This window comes from Brassica oleracea, chromosome C5, assembly GCF_000695525.1.
Source record: "Brassica oleracea var. oleracea cultivar TO1000 chromosome C5, BOL, whole genome shotgun sequence".
Lineage (NCBI taxonomy): Eukaryota > Viridiplantae > Streptophyta > Magnoliopsida > Brassicales > Brassicaceae > Brassica > Brassica oleracea.
In genome coordinates, this window is record NC_027752.1 from 179,000 (window position 1) to 202,616 (window position 23,617).

General features: G+C 38.8%; 6 protein-coding genes and 1 pseudogene across 7 annotated transcripts; 4 read left to right on the forward strand and 3 right to left on the reverse strand.

The window, feature by feature from the left end:
* Nucleotides 1-3,144: 3,144 nt before the first annotated feature.
* LOC106344194 lies at nt 3,145-7,099 on the reverse strand (annotated as a pseudogene).
* Nucleotides 7,100-7,307: 208 nt separating this feature from the next.
* Nucleotides 7,308-11,495, forward strand: LOC106294420 (protein VASCULAR ASSOCIATED DEATH 1, chloroplastic). Of its 2 annotated transcripts, none has more exons than XM_013729976.1 (18): nt 7,308-7,600; nt 7,697-7,756; nt 7,827-7,877; nt 7,945-8,010; nt 8,086-8,181; nt 8,258-8,359; nt 8,464-8,525; nt 8,607-8,779; nt 9,385-9,425; nt 9,566-9,653; nt 9,765-9,851; nt 9,938-9,992; nt 10,095-10,161; nt 10,236-10,335; nt 10,473-10,534; nt 10,633-10,675; nt 10,754-10,968; nt 11,091-11,495. In XM_013729976.1, the coding sequence occupies exons 1-18, from the start codon at nt 7,412-7,414 to the stop codon at nt 11,331-11,333; spliced, it is 1,800 nt and encodes a 599-aa protein (XP_013585430.1). In that variant the 5' UTR covers nt 7,308-7,411; the 3' UTR covers nt 11,334-11,495. The 2 variants fall into 2 exon arrangements, with proteins under 2 accessions (XP_013585430.1, XP_013585429.1); XM_013729975.1 differs by having other exon boundaries at nt 7,309-7,600; nt 8,437-8,525.
* Nucleotides 11,496-11,923: 428 nt separating this feature from the next.
* LOC106294423 (protein mago nashi homolog) lies at nt 11,924-13,205 on the reverse strand. The gene is made up of 3 exons (XM_013729979.1): nt 12,903-13,205; nt 12,468-12,644; nt 11,924-12,162 (listed from the first exon to the last, which is right to left on the reverse strand). The coding sequence occupies exons 1-3, from the start codon at nt 13,110-13,112 to the stop codon at nt 12,103-12,105; spliced, it is 447 nt and encodes a 148-aa protein (XP_013585433.1). The 5' UTR covers nt 13,113-13,205; the 3' UTR covers nt 11,924-12,102.
* Nucleotides 13,206-13,304: 99 nt separating this feature from the next.
* On the forward strand, nt 13,305-17,154 carry LOC106294422 (dol-P-Man:Man(7)GlcNAc(2)-PP-Dol alpha-1,6-mannosyltransferase). Its single transcript, XM_013729978.1, has 20 exons — nt 13,305-13,415; nt 13,491-13,576; nt 13,662-13,703; nt 13,782-13,827; nt 13,899-13,985; nt 14,117-14,172; nt 14,337-14,454; nt 14,572-14,630; nt 14,731-14,802; nt 14,897-14,960; nt 15,068-15,171; nt 15,390-15,461; nt 15,577-15,663; nt 15,755-15,822; nt 15,923-15,991; nt 16,060-16,142; nt 16,341-16,440; nt 16,527-16,592; nt 16,668-16,761; nt 16,836-17,154. The coding sequence occupies exons 1-20, from the start codon at nt 13,373-13,375 to the stop codon at nt 16,911-16,913; spliced, it is 1,494 nt and encodes a 497-aa protein (XP_013585432.1). The 5' UTR covers nt 13,305-13,372; the 3' UTR covers nt 16,914-17,154.
* Nucleotides 17,155-17,176: 22 nt separating this feature from the next.
* On the forward strand, nt 17,177-18,945 carry LOC106294421 (pentatricopeptide repeat-containing protein At1g02150). Its single transcript, XM_013729977.1, has 2 exons — nt 17,177-17,587; nt 17,657-18,945. The coding sequence occupies exons 1-2, from the start codon at nt 17,231-17,233 to the stop codon at nt 18,836-18,838; spliced, it is 1,539 nt and encodes a 512-aa protein (XP_013585431.1). The 5' UTR covers nt 17,177-17,230; the 3' UTR covers nt 18,839-18,945.
* Nucleotides 18,929-19,800, forward strand: LOC106294424 (cytochrome c oxidase-assembly factor COX23, mitochondrial). The gene is made up of 3 exons (XM_013729980.1): nt 18,929-19,156; nt 19,361-19,437; nt 19,520-19,800. Exons 1-3 carry the CDS (start codon nt 19,063-19,065, stop codon nt 19,565-19,567), a joined length of 219 nt encoding a protein of 72 aa, XP_013585434.1. The 5' UTR covers nt 18,929-19,062; the 3' UTR covers nt 19,568-19,800.
* A 446-nt stretch (nt 19,801-20,246) lies between these two features.
* Nucleotides 20,247-21,278, reverse strand: LOC106292935. The gene is made up of 2 exons (XM_013728604.1): nt 21,120-21,278; nt 20,247-20,912 (listed from the first exon to the last, which is right to left on the reverse strand). Exons 1-2 carry the CDS (start codon nt 21,196-21,198, stop codon nt 20,323-20,325), a joined length of 669 nt encoding a protein of 222 aa, XP_013584058.1. The 5' UTR covers nt 21,199-21,278; the 3' UTR covers nt 20,247-20,322.
* Nucleotides 21,279-23,617: the final 2,339 nt, after the last annotated feature.

The window sequence follows — 23,617 nt, forward strand, 5'->3', positions numbered from 1 at the left end:
AAATCGACAAAACAATTTCAATCACAACTCAGAACATCGACTAGGCCTTGGCATGCAAATCAATTAACTATCCTAAATCAATTAAAGGAAACACAATCAATGATCCTTACTTGAGATATGTTTCTTGATGACTCAGAAGCAAAAGAAAGAGAATGAATTTGAGATTTGGTTCCGAAATTCATCTCTTCTCTTTTAATAAGCAGAAGAAGAGCATCTGAAATCGCAAAGGCCGGGTCTGTCGGGAAGAAGAAACGGCTGATACAAGAATCAAGAAAAGCTTGTGTTTTGGAAATCGAAATCGCATAAGGCGTGGGTACTGGGTAGTTTGCATTAACTAGGGCTAGTCTACTAGGGGTAACTTAACTAAGCTTTAACTTGGGTCTAGTCGGATACCCGTATGGATCCCGGATATAACCCGTATCCGACCCGGTACCCGACCAAATTTAAAACCTCATCCGATCGGGTATTTTCCTTTACCCGAACCCGATCCGAAACCCGATTTTTCGGGTAAATACCGGTTCAGATCCGGGAAATATGCCAAGGCCTAACACAGACCAAAAGCCTTTTCAAATTAAAGCTTTATTTGTGGAAGAAAATATATGAAAGGCTGAAAGCTAGTGTCATATTGAAAAGGGGCCTGATTATATCCTGTAAAAATGATCGAACTTTGACATCAAGAACGACAAAAAGAGTAAAATGTTGGAAAATTTTGCATAAGAACAAGTTAAAGAGGAAGAAGACGCACAATTTTTATAGAATTTTTTACATCAAGAGGCACTTTATCACTTTTCAATTACATCGAAGGCCACAATGTACTTGGAAGACACTTTCTCATGGGACCTACAGCGAGAACATACACATTTGCCCTGAATGAGAAGAAAATGAGATATTTCTTAGACAAGAGGAATATAAAAGGTGTTTTTTTATTATTGTTTACTCTAATTCTTAATTTTTTTTTTGTTGATTTTAAAATTAAAAATACATATAGCAAATTTTGTTGATATAATAAATTATATTTTTTTATTCTCTATAATTTGATATCCACTTTGATATATTTTTCTATTATATTTTAAAATCTATCTTTGTACACGTATTCAATGATTGTGTTATGGATGAGTGATATGTGGATGTTTGAAAAACATAGATAACTACATGTATAATATAAGATCACCTTTATCCCCAGAGACCATTAGGGTCTCTTAATGACTTCTTTAGTAATAAATAAGTGTTAAGAACCTTAGTTAAGATACACTTAATTTTCCATCCTCCATTGCAAGTTTCTTAAGTATGAGTTCTTTAAAAAAAAAAATTAAAACATAAATTTATTTAAGATAAAATTTATTTATAAATAAAAAATAACAAAAGATTACATATTAAACATAGATTTAAAAAGAACATACAAACAAAGATTAGTCAAATAAACGATAATAATTTAAAATAAGCGCCGAGCTCAGTTGTTGTCTTCATCACGTCCAAATTTACGCCATATATGTTCAACCAAATCATTTTTCAATTGTTGATGCATTTGTCTATCACGAATTGTAGTTCGAACACCCATAATATTGACGATATTTGTAGGGATATCTGTATCAAAATGAGATCGACATGTGAACTTCCGTTGTCCTCAGCTTGTTGGAACTCCGAAAGATTGAATTGAGTGTATCCATCTCGTTCGTCTTCTACTATCATATTATGGAGTATGATACATGCTCGCATAATCTTCCCAATTTTTACTTTATCACAAAAAAGTGCTGGATTTTTAACAATGGCAAAGCGAGCTTGCAAGACTCCAAAAGCACGCTCGACATCTGTTCGGACAGCTTCTTAACATTGAGTAAATAAAACTGCTTTCGGCCCTTGTGGTATTGGAATAGATTGGATAAAAGTTGCCCATTTCGGATAAATACCACCGGTGAGATAGTAAGCCAAATGATACTCTCTTCCATTGACATAGTAAGTGACTTGCGGAGCTTGACCATTTATCATGTCATCAAAAACAGGTGAGCGATCAAGAACATTGATATCGTTTAAGGTACCTGGAGGTCCAAAAAATGCGTGTCATATCCAGAGATCATATGAAGCAACCGCCTCTAAAACGATTGTTGGTTTACCCGAACCAGGAGAATATTGCCCTTTCCAAGCGGTGGGACAATTCTTCCACTCGCAATGCATACAATCGATGCTTCCTATAATCCCGGGAAATCCACGTTGCTCTCCAATATCAAGTAGACGTTGAAGATCAGCCGGTGCTGGTCCTCTTAGGTACTCATCACCGAATAAATTTATTATTCCTTCGACAAAATTTTCCACACATAACCGAGTTGTTGTTTCACCGAGCCGGAGGTATTCGTCGACCGTATCAGTTGCAGTACCATACACCTAGACACGAATAGTTGCTGTACATTTTTAGAATGCAAAGAGACCAAGCCTTCCAAGACCATCTTCTTTTTGCTGAAAGTATTGAACTTCGTTGGAGAGTTGATCAACAATATGCATGAACAATGGTTTGTTCATTCTAAAACGGCGTCGGAAATAATTTTCAGGATATGTTGGAATATCACTGAAATAATCATTCCATAACTGTGTGTGGCCTGCTTCACGATTTCTTTCGATGTAAACTCGTTTTTTTCGTCTCTTCGATTCATCTTCTTGGCCACCATAATTAAGGAAAAGATTCTCAAATGTTTGATCAAAATGTTGATAAAAAAATTGATCAAAACTTTCATCATCTACTCTCTCATAAGTGTTATGGGAAGAAGATGCCATGAGATGTTTTTTTTTTAAAAAACTTGTTGGGGAAGAAATAGCTTGAGATGGAACTTTTGAACTGATAAATATTTTGAATCGATTTATTAGATGGAACGTTTTGAGATGGAAGAAATATCTTGAGATGGAAGAAATAGCTTAGAAATGGAACGTTTTGTGAGAGGCAATGAAAGTGAGAGGGAACGTTTTGTGAGATAAGAAGAAAGAACTTGCATTCTACAATCTTGAATACACGCCCATTTATAAAACTTTCTTACACTTTGCTTACAAAAGTCCGTGACATGAAACTACAACATAAGACCTGATACTTAAAAACAAGACCTGATACTACAACCAGGAAAAAACAACAGGGTGATGCAAAGGTTTCTGCACAAGTCCATGACAAGATGACATGACTACACAAGATGCCAAGGTCTCTTTCCACTCTCAGTTCTCAAACAAGAGAGATCAAACGCAAGTCCGTGACAAGATGACAAGATGACGCAAGTCCGTGACAACATGACTACACAAGATGCCAAGTTTGTCTCCACTCCCAATTCTCCACTCTGACCTGAAACACAAAGTTAAGCATTAAGATTCATCATTAACGAAGACATGAAACACAAATAAACTTCTTCGGAAACAGGACACAAGTGTTGATAAAAAGACAAACACAAAATAAACTTCTTCATCATTATACGAACACAAACATCTTGATACAACATAAACTGAGATTAATAATCAGACATAACAAGAACAACAAGTAACATAGACGACCTAGACTTAGACTTGGACTTGAACTTAAACAACATAAACTGAGATTAATCAGACAAAACTTCTTCTTCACAGCTCATTAATTAGACAACAAGAGCTCATTAATGAGCTTCTTCTTCAGAGCTTCTTCATAGTCATCAAGAGGTTCATTTTTTGCAAGTAAACTATCAAGTAACTTCATCTTTGATAGCCTTTCTTTCATGGCCATATCCTCCTTCCTGATTCTCCACATACTCTCAAACCCCGCCACTGTCTTGCCCTCTGCCTTCTCCTGCTTACCATACCCCTTTGCTGCCTTAACACCAGGGGGCCGAGTGGTAGCTTCTTCAGGTTCACCAGAAGCAGAGGCGTGAGAAGTTACTGATTGTGAACCGTCGTCGCACTTCCTCTTTTTGGAACTTCTATCGGTTTTAGAACTGGACAGTTCACACCATTTCTGATCGTTCCTAAGCTCTTTCCATGCATGTTCTAAGGTGAATTTTTTGGTGTGGTTGTTGAAGAATATCTCGTGAGCTAGCTTCAGAACATCGTTCTCGTTTTGCCCACTGCTTCTCTCTCTGGCAGCAGCTTCATACGCGCCACAAAACTTCCCAACAAGATCATCGATCTTGTGCCACCGTTGCTTACACTGACTGGCTTCTTTGTGTTCAGTAGGCGCGATCTTCGGACTGGCAGCAAAATAGGCTGCAATTCTTTTCCAGAATGCACCTGATCTTTGCTCGTTGCCGACGACAGAATCTTTACTTGTATTTAACCAGGAGCTTATCAGCACAACGTCATCTGTAGGAGTCCATGTCCTTCGTTGGATACGCTCTGAAGGAGTGTCAGCAAAGTTTGAATCTTCTCCAATACCAAACACAACCTCTTGTTGACTGTTAAGAAGGTGAACAAAAGTTGAGTTGTGTTTGTTATATGGATTAGAATCCATACGAGCCAATTTTGCCGAAAGAGGAGAAGGAAGAGAAGGAAGAGCAATGAAATGAGGAGGAGCAATGTTATGACAGAATGATAAGAAAGAGGAGAAGGAAGAAAAGAGGAGTGTTACCGAGATGATAAGAAATAGGAGAAAGAGATGTGTTCAATAAATTGAAGAGAGGAGCAACCACAAAGACATGACACATATCTACAACATTCATCACAAAGAGTTGACATCTATCTACAATATGAACATCGAATTCTATCTATTTATTACCGAGAATTCAATCCTAATCTAACACTAACCAGCATCATTTATTACGGGAATTCAAACCTAACCTAATCTAACACTAACCACCATCATTTATTACCGGAATTCAAACCTAACCAAAGACAAATGTGTTACCTGTATTGCTTTTCTCGTCCTTGTTGATGACGAACCTTCTTCTTCTCTCCTGATCCATCTATATTAAGACCAAAAGACAGAAACATTTCAGATAGAATTAAAGGATTTATATCAACAATTGTGCAATGTTCAATGTCAAAAATCTATAACATGTGCAATGTTCAATGTCAAAAATCTATAACATGTGCAATGTTCAATGTCAAAAATCTATAACATGTGCAATGTTCAATGTCAAAAATCTATAACATGTGCAATGTTCAATGTCAAAAATCTATAACATGTGCAATGTTCAATGTCAAAAATCTATAACATGTGCAATGTTCAATGTCAAAAATCTATAACATGTGCAATGTTCAATGTCAAAAATCCTGATCATGATACCAACCAACCTAACGAAAATAAATATTAAGACCTCAAAAGATTTTCTCTGAATATGAACAAATCGTAAATCAAGAAAAGAACACAAAGCTTGATTCTTGAGATGGGTTTTTGTTTGTATTACCGCTAAAGGCAATGCCTGAGGAAGCAACAACACAAGTCTGATTAATTGTGTTATCTTGTCTTCTAAACGCTTCACTTGCAAGTCATGCTCCTCAATCACACCATCTCTGTTTCTTTTGAGGTCTTAATCTAGACAAACAAGAACAACACATGCATCAAGCTTTCCTTTCGATTCGATTGAGCTAATTGAAGGATTGAAAAAAAAATTAATATATCTTAACCTTTCGATTTGAGGAGCAGCAACATACGAATGCTTCCTCCTCGACAAAAGCCACCGATGATTTGATTCCTCGTCGATGAGAAGAGCCACCGACGATTTGATTCGTCGTCGTCGAGGACGAGAGCAACAGTCGATTCGATATTTGGTCGAGGAGGAGAACCACCAACGATTTGATTCGTCCTTGAGGAGGAGACCCACCGATACACACGATCGTCGTAGAGGAGGAGAGGACCGGAGATTTGCTTCACCGAGACGACGAGAGCACACGAGAATTTTGCCCACGCTTTGAAACTGATTTACTCACCCCATCGTTTTCTTCTCCCAAACTGTTTATCAGACCAACACGTGGCATCAAGAGGCGTCTCTTCTCAAGCCTAATTAAGAGACGTCGCTAATTCTAATTTCCCTTTTTCTTTTTTTTTTTTATCTATCATTTAGCTTAAACCCCCTCATTAAAGACCCGGATAAAGATGGTCTAAGGCATGTATCACTGACCTTCATGGACAGAGACCTCTTCACTTCTTCCACTCCTTCTCCTGCTTCCTTGCGATGTTTTTTGTCCATTTGTCCGCCCATTTTAACTTGTCTTAAATTGAACAGAGAAGATTTTCTGATGTGTTCAACCTACACATAAAGAGTTTCAAAAATTAAAGCAAGGCAAAACTGTTTCATGAGAAAAGGACACTTCACATAGAACTGAACAGGAGGATTATCATTATTGTCAGGTTTTCTAACATCCTGTACGAGTCCTTTTAAATACAAATCCTGGGAGCCAAAGGGGGAGAAGAAGCTAGATTAAAGAAACTACCAGTTTGAGAATGCGTGTAACATATCCCCTAGTTGTCCTGGCCTTAGATACCTACCAGCAGCAAATGGAACCTGCACGTTTCCAATATATATGACACTCTCATAGAGGCATCCATCCGTAAGTTAAAACAATAAGCACAATATAGGAGAATGACAACACACCTCGAAGCATCTCTTCAACTGATCCAGTTTTCCTCTAACTATACCCTGGAAGATGTTAACAAAGTCAGTATCATGTTTGAGTAGGTTGGTATGTGCAAATACCGCCGGCTTCATGGTGGCAAACAAAAAAAAGAGATTACACACGGAAAGGGAAAAGGAAGAAGACACTCACAGCGTACATGCATGCATTAATAAGAAAGTCCTCGAGTTGACGAACATTGGTGACATCTAACTCGACCATCAGAGTATGATAAGGCAGCACCTATGAATAAGACAAGCAGAGTGAGATACAAGTGGAAACGAGAAGAGAAGACAGAGAAGTGATACCTTGTTGGACTCGGCAAGGGTAAGCAGAGTGAGCTGCTTTAGCTTCAGAATTTGGTGAGGAGACAACTGAGGGATACATACGGCTAGGCATTGCCTAGTAAACAAAAAAATAAAATAAGAAAGTGTGGCAGGCAGGAAGCTGTATTGAAAGAATTAAAAAAAGGTTGGTACATTTGTAGTCACCCCAGGTGCCATGGGCAAACAACCGTAGCACATCCAGGCAGACAGAATGTGTGGTTCCTTCAAGCTGCAATGATGCATTGTTAAGATGAGACTAATTAAAAGGCAAAAATTAGGATAAACCTACTACTACTACGTTATGTATCCAAGCATAGACAAGAGAACAAAAAATAGTAAATATAATTAGCAAGTTTGGCAGACCTGTGGGCCACCAAATGGGTGAGTAAAGGATGGGCCATTAAGCCCAATTGGGGGAGGTGTTTTGACTAAAATGTGCCGTTGACGTTGACGACGTACGCCGCACCCAACGACCGCCAAACTGAGCACACTTCCTCTTTGGCATCAACAACATAACATCCTTTTTAGTCTCATTCATGGCGATGCTTTCTACTCCGGAGACGGTCATGAACATGGACGGATCTGCATCTGCATCTGCATCTGCATCTGCTTCTCCGGAGGTGGTCGTTTCCGATCCCTCACCATCGTCCCCCGACGGATCGCGCTCTAGCGGCTCACCTGATCGCACCTCTTCTCCAAGCCCTAGTCGTGGTGGTGAAAATCAGGTGCTGATCTGATCAATTTGATTGAATTGAGTATGTCTTGTCTTCTTCTGATCTGTATTTTTTTTTTTTTTTTTTTTTTTTTTTTTGGACCTGAAGTCTGAAGTCATATCGAGGAGTGAAGAGTATCGGCAATTATTTCGGCTCCCAGCTGACGAAGTACGTATTTGTTTGCTTGCCTCTCTTAGTTGACCAATGGAATGCTTTCTTATTTTATGTATGTGTGTAGGTCCTTGTTCAAGATTTCAACTGTGCTTGTCAAGAGAGTATTCTTCTCCAGGTAAAGTATTTATCTCCTTGATGTTTTCTCAACACTATTCCTCTCACCTTTCTTTCTTTTTTTGCAGGGTCATATGTACCTCTTCATTCATTATATCTGCTTTTACTCTAACATCTTTGGCTATGAGACCAAGGTACTCCCTTCTCCATCATTCATTCATTTCCTCACTGTTTGTTTCCTTTACCGTGCTTCTCTTTTCGTGTTGCAGAAAATTATTCCATTTGCGGATATCTCTTGTGTTAAACGAGCAAAGACTGCTGGTATTTTCCCCAATGCCATTGAGATTTTAGCTGGAGGCAAGAAGGTAGGATCATTATCATCTCCTCTCTACTCCCTTTTCCTTGTTTCCCCTCTCCCTGATTTGATTTTTCCTCTTTCAGTACTTTTTTGCATCCTTTCTTTCCCGTGATGAAGCTTTCAAGCTTATCCATGATGGATGGGTTGAATATGGTTGTGCTGTCAAATCCCAAGCCCAGATTCAGGTTCCCAAACAACCCTTGGCAAATACACTGCTGCTTGTTGTTTCTTTATTCTCATCTTCCTCACCTTAACTGTTCAGGATTCTTTTTCTGAGTCCAACAACCAGGTAAACGATGGAGTTGTTCAGAGTACTTTGGATTTGGCCAGTGAGCTTGATTCCCCATCAAGGTACTTTGTTTCTTCTATATGGTTTGCCTGGTTGCTGTTACTAACTAACTGCTTCATGCCTCACTATCCTTCACTTCACAGGGATGAAACACCTCGTCTTTCAGGCAGTTCCAGCGTTCCTGTTATTACTCAAAATGGCGTTTCACCTTCATCTGTAAATCTTCAGCGGCACACAGAACCACTTGTAGATAGTGTGGCCTCTTCTTCAACCAATATCTTGAACTCCAAGCCTGAAGACTTAAATGCACCAAAATGTAGTTAAAGTCCTTCCTCGCTTTTATTTTAATTTTGTCTGGCAACGTCTTTGGTTATCATTTTCATTTCAACTGTTTAAATATCTGAATGCTAGTGTTTTCAGTAAGCTCAACGGTTTTTTTTTTTTTTGCTTGGATCATGTCCAAGTGTTGGTAGATAGTATTAAGAATGCAAACGCTTGGGTTTCTCCTAATTTTAGAAAGAAGTGCTGGTCCACTTAAGTTGGACAGCCATAATTTTCTTCATTCTGTTTCGAGGTGTATGTTTGTATGTGTCTATCTTTTAGCTTGCTTTTTTGACCTGAACTGACTTTGTTTGAAATTTAAATGGTCAATGGATAAACCGTCTCATAATGGTTTCACTGTATTGGGCCTATCGGAATGGGGTAGCTTAGCTTTTTTTTTTTTTGCCTCTTGATGGTACTTAACAAGTTACATCAGTTCTCATTTCGTCGCACCTTGCACATAATATGGAGACCCTATTTCCTGCTGATCTAGTTTTTCGTTGATGCATGATCTCTCATCTATCTTTTTTTGGTTACTGCGACCTCTTTTCTTGTTGTCATTCGAACTCACCACTCATTTTTTATGTTCCTTGCATGCAGTATCATCTGATTTTACAAAGGTAGCAGAGGCAAAATTTCCGGTAATGTCACATTTTTTTTGACCTATGGGATAAGATAATATATTATGTAATCATTGTCAGTCAAATTTATGAGAATCTAAGCATTAACTGAAACCAGAAGTTTCATATGTATTTAAACAGAGTTTTCTTTATGTTTGCAGATTCCAGTAGAAGAGTTCTTTAGATTGTTTTTTTCAGATGCGGCTGTCAGTTTTGTTGAATCTTTCCATAAAAATTGTGGAGATAAAGGTAGAGCGATAAGTGATGGAATCATTTTGCTGCTTGTGTTATTGTATTCGTACATTTCTCTCTCTGCCGGGGTATTTTTTTAATAATCAAAAGAGAAATTTTTGTTTGCAGAGTTTAGGTGTAGCTCTTGGGAACCTCATGAAAAGCTTGGACACACTCGCAATGTCTCATTTCAGCATCCGATAAAAATATATTTTGGTAATATTTTTTATATCCTTTTGGATAGATTCAGTTACATTGTATATCAAATATGGGTATGCATGACCTTTTGATTTCTCTCAAAGGTGCAAAGTTTGGTGGCTGCCAGGAGTCACAGAAATTTCGGATGTACAGAGATAGGTAGTGTTAGAATCGCGGCTCTGTTTAGAAGAGAATCACTTTTAATGATCGTGCAAATACATACATATTTTCTGTTGTCTGATATTGTCATTATTTTGCTAGCCATTTGGTTATTGAAACATCGCAAGAGATCACCGATGTGCCTTATGCAGATTACTTTACGGTAGAGGTACGAAGAAATTTTACATATAGTGCTGATTGATTTGCGTTAGAGGTGAATATGTTACCTTTGCCTTAATCCAGGGGGTCTGGGATGTGAAAAGAGATTGCAAAGACTCGATAGAAGGTTCTATACTGGATGTTTATGTCAATTTGGCCTTCTCTAAGAGAACAGTGTGGAAAGGTTTGTTTAGCATCATGTACTCTTTGGTTTGTCCTTGAACGATTTCACCGTGTATTATATGCTTCTCTCGGAACTCAGTGTATTCATGGTTGTTGGATCTGACCTCTTATGATTGATGCGTTTATGAGCTTTTGCAGGAAAAATAGTGCAGTCAACTTTGGAAGAGTGTAGAGAGGCTTATGCAGCATGGATAAGAATGGTACTTATGTAGCCATTGCGTCTGGCATTGTTATTTTTTTTCAGTTTATTCAGGCTCCTAAACTAGTTTTTGTTTTATTTTTATGATTATACTTGGAGGCACATGAACTGTTGAAACAGAAGAAGCTGGAGAACCAAGAAGGTTTGTTGTGCTGAGGGATGATTAAGATAAGCTTTTTACCCCAAGTAGAAAGCTGGCTGACAATTTATTCTGACACAGGTATCAAGTTGAGTGAGGATGGTGCCGTGAGCTCAGCAAGCGAAGAAAGAGTATCTGAATGTGAAGAGCAGAGGGTGGAGATAGCAAGAGGAAGAGGAGGAGGGGTAGTGAATATTTTAAGGGAATCATTAATGAATGTGACATCATTTGTGAAGAGGCAAAGCTCGACAAAGCAGGCTTTAGTAATAGCGTTTGCAGTGATCCTACTTATGCAGGTAATTATAAAAAAAAAAACGAAAGTAAATGCAGTGTTTGTTTTCTAATTTATAAATTAAAAATTGGTGTGGTGTGAGAGAGATAAAGAGAAGATGCTGATAAGTGGAAAGTGTGGACACAGGTGACGATAGTGGTGCTTCTGAAGAGAGGACCGGAGCAAGTGCAAATGGGTAGTGAATACTACAGCAGCTACGACAAGAGTGGAATTGGGGAGAGTGTTGGATGGTTGGAGAAGAGAATGCATTTCCTGAGGGAGGAGATGATTATGGTTGAGGATAGGTTGCAGAGGATGCGACAAGACCACGCTGCCTTGAAGGCTCAGCTCCACCAATTGGAACGCCTCCTTCTCCGCCACCAACAATGAGATAATTCTGCTGGCGGATTTGTATCTATATGTCTGTATGTATCATGTATAAGCTTTTGTATTTTCGGATGTTAGTTTGCAAAGTTACACCCACGGGTATGATATGGATCAGTGTTGTAAGTATTGGACATTGTTTGTTTCTCAACTGCAAATCTTTCTATATTGCTGATTTATATATTTACAAATATTTTTACTAATGAATATCGCGCAATATACGTAGCAATATACGTATATATACTCTTGTCGTAACTGCTGTAGCAATATCCTGCTCTGCTCGATCAGTCTTCGAGTCCAACAATAACAGTCCAACAGTAACAGTAATGCTCCGAGTGCAGAGTATACGGCACACTATCGTTGAACTTGTGACAAGTCATTTCAAACTCTGAATAACAGTAATGCTCCGAGTAAATATCAACTCCTAAATCATTTCAGTACCGGTTTACCACCATGAGTGTTCTTGCATTGACCGATTTTGGGCAAGTCATATAGCTAGCTGGAAGATAAGCATAAGCAACTGATTTCGTCCAGACAAAACTCCATCTTTTAGACTTGCCCAATTTCGTTTTGTTACTATTGAAAATAACAGTACCTGGGAAAAGCTCACCTAATTATAAGTTGTCAAACCATTACCAACGCTTATTTAAGATTCATTGAAACAACAGAACAAGAAACTAGCATGAATCTCAGTAATGTTGATGAGTCAGAAACATTAAAAAAAAAAATACAAACTTCAGCCACATACTCCCAGCAACTCGACTGATTTCTTTCTCTAAATAGGCTTGATCTTGAAGTGCAGCGAGATGAGCGAAAAAACAAGACATTTCAAGTCCTGCGACCATGATTGTTGCAAAAGGAATATGTTAGTTAGACCAAAAAAATTAGCTAGAGATGTATGCTCACATAGAAACATTATAAGTCAGCTGATAAGAGAGCAAACAACATCAGAATAGGCAGGTAAAAGTTTGGTGTTACCAACTACAGGACATATGTTCAAGTTTGACATTGTGAAACAATCACAGAGAGTAGTATAAAACTAATAATATCCGAGTTTAGGGGGGATTTGCTTTGTGGAGAATGGGACACTAAAGTATCCTTGGGTATAAATTCATCATGGTAAAGGAAAAGAGAGGTAACCTGAACAAGATAGTAGAAGATGCGAAGACCTTCAGGATCATCACTGCTCTGGACATCAACAAGAGAACCAATCTTAGATGTAGCGAAGGAGATGTGCTCATTTCCCATAACGATCTCAAGCTCTTGTCTCCCAACACGGTCAGGTTCCGGCCACTTAAAATCATCTTCTTTCATTATCTACACACAAAAATAATCACGAGTAAGGCACACAAAAGATACTGCACACACACATGCAATGACGGAAATTCATATAAAATCATCCATCATTACAAGTTAGCGAAGCCCAAGAGAGGAGAAAAGGTTCTAAATCTACACACGTAATAATAAGATCACCAATCAGTTTCAAATCTGTACGCACATAGATACACAAAACCCTAATCGACTTCGAGCGGACAGGAATAGAACCAAATCTGAGGAGAGTTAAGAGAAAAAGACCTCGCACTCGGAGACGATACGCTTGCATTCCTTGAGAACGGCGGGGGTGAGAAACACTTCCTTCCGGATCATCGTATCGTTCTTGTAGTTTGAGTTATTGGCGTATCGGAGCTTACCGTCCGGTCTAAACTCGAACTCCAGGAACTCGTGTCCAAATTTCCCCTTGTGCCCGACATAGTACCTCAGGTAGAACTCGTTTGCTTCTTCCATGCCCTCGATTTCTGGAGAATTAAGACCTCGAGCTCGCTCTCCCGATTTCTCTTCTGAGTTGTGTTCTGCCCCTTTTTTTAGAGGAACCCCCAAAAGAAAGAAAGAGCACCTCTCTACATATATTAATGGGCTTAGATGGCAGCCCAAATACATAAATATGAGCCCACCCATATAAACAAACATTCTGGCCCATTTTAATTTTATCGAAACCGTCTGCCTGATATCGAGAGATCTATACCGAGAAGGAAGTTGCACAGGCGATGCCGACGGATACGAAAATGGCCAAGTTTCTTCAATCCTATGGTAGTTGTTTGTGCATGCTCTTTTCATTTTTTCTAGTTATTAATTGAAACTTTTGAAATTCTGTTTTGGGAGCAGGATATGATCTGATTCTGGGAGCTATAGCTGCAATTTATGTGGTCATGTCACCATATACTAAGGTCGAAGAGAGCTTCAACGTACAGGTACCCTCCTTCTTTTCAATTGCCAAGATCTACTCTCCTTCTTTTTTTTATTTTTTTACTGAGTGGTGAATTTGCATGTGACCAGTCAATGCACGACATTCTTTACCATCGCCATCGTTTGGACTCTGTGAGTGACCTGACCTCTTCTTCTTCTTTACTTGTTTCAATTGTAAGTCACGTTTTACTGAGTGTTTTATTCTGTCAGTATGATCATTTGGAATTCCCCGGTGTTGTCCCTCGAACTTTCATTGGTAAGCACTGTTGTTGCTAATTGTTGGATTCTTTTTATGTTTCGTCAACTCTAATTGATCTCTTCTTTCAGGAGCCTTCATAGTCTCTTTTCTTGCATCACCCGTTGTCTCCTTTATCACCTGGCTTGGCTTCCCAAAGATTTATAGTCTTGTTGCAGGTTTCTCTTCTTCTTCTTTTTTCCCCCCCTTGGATTCTCCCTAATGGAATCGCTAAACACTTATCTTCTTGAATTTTAAGCTACGCACTAAACCAATTCAAATCATTGTGTTTCTTTATTAACTTGTATAGCTCGTTTGGTGCTGGGCTGCATCATATTATCCACACTAAGATTTTTCCGGATTCAGGTATGAAGTTTGTTTGCTAGTTAGTAATTTGCTCTACTGCTTGTTTCCATCCTCTATCTGATTCTTTGCCCCCACCCCACATGTCTTTGGTATTGGAATATCTCAGATGCACCTTGACGATTGTTTTTCTCCTGCACACTGAGCAGAATTTACCTCTTTGGCAGATAAGAAAAAAGTTTGGACCTCAAGTGGAATCTTTCTTTGTACTTCTCACCAGTCTGCAATTTCATTTTCTTTTCTACTGCACTCGTCCTCTACCTAATATTCTAGCTTTGGGATTAGGTAATTACTTCTATTCATCTAACTCCTCTAGTAATGTCCTAGCAATCTTTCCCATGTCCCATTTAGCATAGCTCCCGTTTGCTGCTAATGTTGTGAAATGAAATCTCGGTTGTGCAGTTAATCTGGCATATGGTAATTGGTTAAAGGGAAACTTTTATTCTGCTTTGAGCTTCCTGGTATGTAGTTTTCCTGTTAACATGATTTCCTGATTATAATAATCTTCATGGCCTCCGGAACTTGGATTTTTTTCTGACATGTTTTTCATCTGATAACCAGATTTTTTCCTCTGTAATCTTCAGATGCGATGTGATGTTACTGCTCGGGCCTATCGGTCTTGAGTTTTTATTGGTGAGCTGATGATGAATAGTCTGGTTTCTGAACTTCTATATGTGTACTTTGTTGTTTCCTTCTGATGGGGGTGCTTTACGTTTATCAATGACAGACCAGATCGATCTCCTTCTGGAAAGCACTTAAGTATTGTGTTGGAACCGCTGTAGTGGCTGTAGGTTGGTTAAAGTTCCTCTCCATTCTGTGATCTATTTGCATTTTCCCCCTTAGGACTCTAGTTTCCGAGTCGGGATTTTTGTGGTCATGGAAATTAATCTTAGCACAGGTCTTACTATTTCCGTTGACTCTATCATGTGGAAGAAGTTTGTCTGGCCAGAGTTTGAAGTTTTCTGGTTTAACTCCATTCTGAACCGGAGTTCTGACTGGGGTGTATCCTTCCACAATTTGTTTTTTCTTTTCTTATCATAGATCACTTTATAGCATCTGATCCGCTGCCTGATTAGAGGATTCCCTTCTTTACAATGATAACCATTTAGATTTCCATACACTAGTATACATTTCCAATGCAAAGCTTATTTTGCTAAAATCGTGGCCTTGCCTTTTTGTTAAATTCTATTTTGTTCCTTGACAACTAGTTGCTAAACCAGACACATTCCATTCATTGGTACTTCACCTCGGCACTCCCACGATCTTTACTAGTAGCTTATCCTCTTTCCCTGGTAATTACTTGACCTGCTAACATCTCTCATATTGTCTTATTCCCTTCGAGTTAGGATATCTGATTGTATCTGTAAAATATTTTTTTTTCATTTGTTCTCTTTTTGGATTACGCAGCTTGGTACCGTATTTGACAGGCGGGTTCCATTCCTTATTCTTCCTGTTTTATCCTTTGTTATACTCTACTCTAAACTTCCACACAAGGTATTCAGATTTATTACTTATCTTAGTAGCCCATTAAAGTTTCTTTATTATTTGCTAACAGAGGCTTACCTGTCTTTCTTGATATATGCAGGAACTCCGCTTTATTATTAGTTCAGTGCCAATGCTCAACTTATCAGCTGCAGTTGCTGCCAGCAGAATGTATGAGTTCTATCAGACGTTTGCTAGCTAAGCTTTCAATCATAGCTAGAGCGTTCTTTTATTCAGTCACTCAAGTGCCCTTTTGATACACTTTATACAGCTACAATAACAGGAAGAAAACTATTTGGAAACTGGTGAACATGGTTATGCTAGCATTATTTGTAATCAGGTAGAAATAGTAGGCAGTTATCTTTGCTATGTAAGGGATTTGGTAGCCTACTTAATCCTGTCCTATAGTGCAGGGTGCACGATTGTAACATTCATGGCTTCTTACAACAACTATCCAAGCGGCTATGCTCTTAAGCGCTTGCATCAGATAAGTGAGCGACTTATTCTTTTTGGGGTTTCTTGTTATTTCATCAGCGTTTACTTGGGTATCATCAAACAAGAAAAATATGCTAGCCAGTTTCTGTTTGTCCCACATGCCCCTTTTTATACGTGATCATCCTTTTTGAGGGTTGATATCTTATTTGCCTAGAATATGATTAATGTGACCTGGTGCCTTGCATGTTTCCCAGGCCATCCTGCGAATGTAGTGGGAGAAGAGTGGGTTCACATAGACACTTTTGGTGCTATGAATGGAATATCTCGCTTTTGTGAAGAAGCTTTTCCGTGGAGGTGAGTGGGGTTGATTCTTATAAAGGAAGGGGGTGGTATCTGTTTAGGTATCTATGAGGAGATAAAAGTTTTCTTGTGGAACGCAGATACTCAAAAGAAGAAGAGGTGGGGGTTGAGGAGTTACGAAACAGAAATTTCACGTACCTTGTGAAGTGAGTATTTTCATCGCAAATTCTTAGTCACAGAAGATTGCAGCATCTTATAAAGTTTTGTCATGGTTTGAGCAGCGAGCACCCCTCAGTGGATGGATACAAGTGCTTGTTTTCCGAAGAAGGCTTCGACAGACTCGAACTGCGGCGAGGTTTCCCTCCCATTGTTCTGGTAAACTGGTTGGTTTTTGGGAATATTTAATCAGAATTGGAATGCAATGTTGAGTTAGAAATGTTGAGTTGCAGGTAAAAAGAGCCAAAGTATACGTGCACAGGAATAGGAAGAAGGAAGATCATTTGCATAAGAAATGGCCAGGATGTTAAGAGACATGTCGATGCAGGGGCACAACTTTGTTAACTTATCCCGAGAGAGGAGTTGATGTAACGATATATACTTATAATAATATGTGTGTAATAATAAGATTGATTGAAAACCCTATATGTATGAATGAAAGAATGATTCTCCTCCTAGTAGCGCCCGTCTTTGGGTTATACATTTGGGCCTTTAAGTTGAGTCCAACATCAGTAGTGAGGTGTAATTACCAGATTACCCCTCTTCTTTTCATAGCCAATCGCCTTATCGTCAGACAAGACTCCTAGTGTTAGAAACCCAACGAAAGACTCAGACAGAGAGAGAGATTATGCTGCTTCAGGCGGTACAAAATCGCAATGTTCCGCTGGCCTCCTCCGCCTCCTATTCTCGCCTCCCTCGCTCCAGATCACCCGTCGTGTCCGTAGCTCCACTGAAGATGAGGACGGCAATAATCGTGTGCTCCATCTCCCAGGTCTATGGCTACGGAACGGTGGACTACGAGAGAAGGCCGATTATCCAGTGGAATGCCATCTACAAGAAGATATCTCTCATGGAGAAGCCTGAGCTAGGTGCCGCCTCCGTCTTGAACCAGTGGGAGAAAGGCGGCCGTAAGCTTACCAAGTGGGAGCTCTGTCGGGTCGTCAAGGAGCTTCGCAAGTATAAGCGTCCTAACCAAGCTCTCGAGGTATGAATGAATAACTATAAACCTTATTTATTTATTTATCATTCATGATTCATTCCTTCCCTTAAGAAGGTGTACGACTGGATGAACAAGAGAGGCGAAAGGTTTCGATTGTCTGCAAGTGATGCTGCCATCCAGCTCGACCTTATCGGCAAAGTCCGTGGGATCTCAGACGCCGAAGAGTTCTTCCTCAGTCTCCCTGACAACTTTAAGGACCGCAGAGTCTATGGCTCCCTCCTCAATGCTTATGTGAGGGCCAAGTCGAGAGAAAAAGCTGAAGCCTTGATCGACATTATGAGGCAGAAAGGATACGCCCTTCACCCGCTTCCCTTCAACGTTATGATGACTCTCTACATGAACCTAAGGGAGTACGACAAAGTAGATGCTATGGTCTTCGAGATGAAGCAGAAAGATATTCGTCTCGACATCTACTCCTACAACATCTGGCTCTCCTCCTGCGCCTCTGTTGAGCAAATGGAGCAAGTGTATCAGCAGATGAAATCAGATGTTTCCATCAATCCCAACTGGACCACTTTTAGCACAATGGCCACCATGTACATTAAGATGGGCGAAACCGAGAAAGCTCAAGATGCACTCAGGAAGGTTGAGGCCAGGATTACTGGTCGTAATCGTATCCCATATCACTACCTCTTGAGTTTGTACGGCAGCGTTGGTAACAAGAAAGAGCTGTTCCGGGTGTGGAATGTCTACAAATCTGTTGTACCCAGCATTCCCAATTTGGGATACCATGCTCTCGTCTCCTCCTTGGTGAGGATGGGTGATATTGAAGCTGCCGAGAAGGTATATGAGGAGTGGCTTCCAGTCAAGTCGTCTTATGACCCCAGGATACCAAACCTTCTTATGAATGTCTACGTTAAAAACGACCAACTAGACAAGGCTCAAGGGTTGTTCGACCACATGATCGAAATGGGGGGAAAGCCGAGCCCAGGTACTTGGGAGATTCTAGCCGATGGTCATACCAGAAAGAGGAGTATCACTGAGGCTTTGGCTTGTCTGAAAGAAGCTTTTTCTGCGCAAGGGTCCTGCAATTGGAGGCCTAAGGTGCTGGTGCTGTCAGGCTTCTTCAAGCTCTGTGAAGAGGAGTCGGATGTTATTAGTAAAGAGACGGTTTTGGAATTGTTGAGTCAATCGGGGCACCTTCAAGACAAATCTTACCAAACTCTTATTGATGCTGAAGAAAATGATGCCCGTGAGACCGATGTACTTGTTACGCAACTGCAAGATGATTTGTAATAATAAGATAGATGTAGATCTGGCTGTAAAAGAGGAACCGGGTCCCCTAAATTGCAGTTAGTGAAACATGAATGAATGAATGCTTGCTTGCGTTGACGTTGATCTTTTAGTTTGGGCCGGACTAAAAAGGCCTGCTACCATGCAAAACCTTTTATTTAAAGGCCCATTTGACTGAGAAGATAAAATTCACTTAACGGAGAAAGACACGGGGAGTGAAGGGGGAAATGGCGACGAAAGGCGGGGCGGCGGCGGCGCACCCTAGCGCGGCTCGGATATCTGATTCTCCATGTTACCATCAGTACTCTGCATCTCTGAAATGTGAGTCACGCTCTCGATTGAATCATGTTACTGCACGGAGGATTGTAACTCGTTTTCTCCCAATTATTCAACTTGAATTCTTTTAATTAGTTCTCATCTATTTGAATATTCAATGGTGTGTTGAGGAGTCCCATTGATTAGATTTCAGATTCATGATCTTGATTATCTTATAACGTGGGACAAATTTCATAATGAAACTCTTAGGTCTTGAAGAGTTTGGATCAGACAAGAGTAAATGCCAGGATCATTTTGATGTGTACAAGGAATGCAAAAAGAAAGAGGTTCTTGTGATTTTTCATTCCAACTTCTCTGCTTGTATATATATAAATATCTGATTGGATTTTTTGTATGCTTGTCTATCAGAGGGAAGCTCGACTGGAACGCAATAAGACACGGTCATTGTTCTCCTGAGCGCACAGCACAGTATAGATCCTCAAATGCTTATGATGTCCAAGAAAATAAATGAGTCGTCTAGTTTCCTCTTATTTCATTTGCCTCTGAGAAGTGGTGTTTTGTGTTTTGCATGCTGTTATAAATAATCATTCTCAAGTGAGGGCAGTGTTTGTAAACATTATTTGACTCACCTACATGTTACTTTTAAGGGAGATTATTAGTGATGGACTTATATTACGCTATGTTATTAATGTTGATCTCTGAGAGCAAATCTCGCCTTTGACGTTTCCTTATTGACTCTTGCTCTTGCTCACACGTTCTCGTGATCGGTCTGATTGATTTTTTTTCTGAGAATAATGATGTTCCCGCCATTACCGTTGAGCGTCTACATTTTCCTCACCCTCATGGCAGGAAGAGAGGGCTGTGATATATGGGTTTTCGTACCGTTACTCTCGCCATGAGCTCAAAGAGTGCATGCGACACCCTTCTCATTATCAAGTTCAAATTACCCCAGATTGCATTATCATGCTCACCGGTATCTCTATTTATCCCCTGAAACTCTACTCCGCTCTTGCTGCTTGCGAACTCCATATATATCCTTGAAACTTTCATTCCTATAATAGGAGTCCTATCTAAAAACTTGTTTGATTAGCTTCCTCTTCTGTTCAAAAAACGCATTCCAATATATCATTTCAGCTACAACAGGTAACTGACTTGTCTTTCATTATTTGGGTCAAAGAAACTACACGGTGATGGCTATGATGAATCAACACTTAAAGAAAGGACACCCACAGTGTATTAATAGACAAAAGAATGCACAGAAAGCTGTTGAGAAGACGCATACAAATCATGTGCGCATTGCTACAAGAAAAAGCACTTCCGCTGTAGCAGCCTTTTCTTTGTTTGATTCCCCGGCCATTGGCTTCCAGAGAAAAGGAAGAGTTTGTCCCACCATCACTAAACAGAATGCACCAAAAGTAGGTACCTTTATGCAACCTAGCCATTCCAACTCCAACCTCAGTGTGCGACCTGTTTCTGAGCACCAACAAGGATTTGTTATCTCTGAAGAGAATGTCTGAGAAGGAGGCTTCTGGCGTCGCATAGTGGGTGCCGCAGCCGAGAACGTGGCCTGTTATGGTACCAAAAGTGGGAAGTTCTACACCACAGTTGGGGGCAAAAACCTGAGTGAAGTCGTCTTCAGGGGGTTCGCAGGTCAAAGTGTTGTTGACATTGCAATTACCCTCGCAGAGCTCAGCATACTGGAGGGCTATGCAGCCAAGGCCAGGGCTCTCATGTAGTTTGCCAAGTTTCCAGGCTGTTCTATTCTGGTTCAAGACGTTCACCATTTCACTAGCCGGGTTTCCTGCAACCATTCTGACACTTAATCCTCCATAAGACTTACTATATATTATGTTCTTTAACGGATTTAATTTAGGTATGGAATCAACATAATAATCGTCTATCCTACAATCTGATTATGACAAGAAAAAACCAGCCTAAGGGTGAAAGACAAATCCGAGTCTAGCTAGGAATCGGCATATGTTATGAGGAGATAAAAGGAACCACGTACCGTGACTTTTGGAGCTAGCCAGAAATGAGAGTGAGAGCAGCAGTAAGAACGACATCAAAGAGCTGTTTTCCTTCTTCATTTCTGGAAACCTACCTCTTATTGTCCTCTCCTCTGGTACGAATCCCTCTACGGATTTTCGGGTGAAAGAGAATCCAAGAAAAGGAATGATGGAAATGGTGGTCCCTACTTATTGTTTTTTGAAATAAGAAAAGCAAAAGCAAAAGGGATTTTAAATATTGGGCTTTGATGTTGGGCTCATTTCTCAGAAAGCATGCTCGTTTGATATGGTAGCTAACTCAAACTGTGCTGTGGATTCAGGGCCTGTCCTGGACAAAGCATAACGAAACATTGGCCTTAGGCCCCCAAAAATTTTGGAAAAAATTACATAGAAAAAAGTCCCCAAAATTTTTTTTTAGGCCCCCAAATTTACCAAAAAATTTTTTTTAGCTGTAATTTTTAAAAAACCGCCTACAGCCCCCTAAATCTCGGAGCCGGCCCTGTGTGGATTTTAACTTTTGCACTGTGGTTGATGGGAAGATGATAAACTATTCTTTCTTTCTCTTGTATCCAAGAAAGTTTAGTTATTTTGACAAGGTCTTCTTGTTTGCATTTATTTCAGTGTTTATTTATTGTTATATTTGGAGACAGGACAATCCATTGAAGCTGAAGTGGGGATGCTTAGCAGACAGAAGTCAGCATCTAATGACGGAGAAGATGGTGCCTTGCAGAGGTTTGATTGCAAGGTAGATCTCAGAATTAGTTTGGAGTATAAGTTACCTTGTATGTACAACTAACAACACCAAAGAACATATATGGAAAAACTCAATATTTTAGTATGAATTTGTATATACATAGATTCGAAAAAAATACAAAAGTACGACAATAGTGTTTTAATATCATAGCTGCATCCTGCACTTTCACGATACTAGGTCAAAGAAGTTTGGAACTTTTGTTAATTCTATTTCTCTAGAAATAGCGATTTTATAGTGGTTAGTCCACTCATTCAGGGAGTATATGAAATTTTACTAAATTAATTAATAAAATTTTGAAAGATGTTCATCTACATGAAAATGAGTTTAACATATATTAATACAAATCAATATAGAAGATTTGCCGAAAAACTCAAATGTATATTAAACTCAATATTAACACATAGATTTTGAAAAAAATTCAAAAAATATGACAATATTGTTTTAATGCATAGTTGCATCCTGAACTAACATATGATGAAAGTTAAAGAGGTTTAGAACCTTTGTTGTCTCCGTTTCTCTCGAGAATATTGATTTTATAGTGGTTAGTCCATCAATTTAGGAAGTATTATGAAGTTTTACTAAATGAATTGATAAAAAATTAAAAAGAAGATCATGTACCATGAAAGAGAGTTTAATATACATTTAAGAAATATAGAAAGTGTTTAGAAATTTTAAAACAACACTAAAGATCATAGGTTTCAGTATATAAAGCATTTATCAAAAAAATTCAATATTTTCGTAGGGGTTAACAAATAGATTTTGAGAAAAATTCAAAATTATGACAATATTGTTTTAATGCATAGTTGCATCCTGCACTAACATATGATGAAAGTCAAAGAGGTTTGGAACCTTTGTTGTCTCCATTTCTATAGAGAATATCGATTTTATAGTGGTTAGTCCACCAATTTAGAGAGTATTATGAAGTTTTACTAAATTAATTGATAAAATATTAAAACGATGCCCATGTACGATGAAAGAGAGTTTAATATACATTAGTACAAATATAAAATATGTTTATAAATTTTAAAACAACACTAAAGATCATAGGCTTCAGTATATAGAACATTTGCCGAAAAACTCAATATTTTTGTGCGGGTTAACAAATAGATTTTGAGAAAAAATAAAAAATATGACAATATTGTTTTAATGCATATTTACATCATGCCTAACATATGATGAAAGTCAAAGAGGTTTGGAACCTTTGTTGGCTCTGTTTCTCTAGAGAATAGCGATTTTATAGTGGTTAGTCCACCAATTTAGGAATTATTATGAGGTTTTACTAAATTAATTGATAAAAAATTAAAACGATGCTTATGTATCATGAAAGAGAGTTTAATAAACATTAATAAAAATATAGAATGAGTTAAAAAATTTTAAAACAACACTAAAGATCATAAGCTTTAGTATACAGACCATTTACATAAAAACTCAATATTTTTCGTAGGGGTTAACACGTAGATTTTAAGAAAAATTCAAAAAATATGACAATATTGTTTTAATGCATAATTGCATCATGCACTAACATATGATGAAGGTCAAACAGGTTTGAAACCTTTATTGTCTTCGTTTCACTAGAGAATAGCGATTTTAAAGTGGTTTGTCCACCAATTTAGGGAGTATTATGAAGTTTTACTAAATTAATTATTCAAAAATTAAAAAGATGCCCATGCACGATGAAAGATGGTTTAATATACATGAACACAAATGTATAATATGTTTAGAAATTTTAAAACAACACTAAAGATC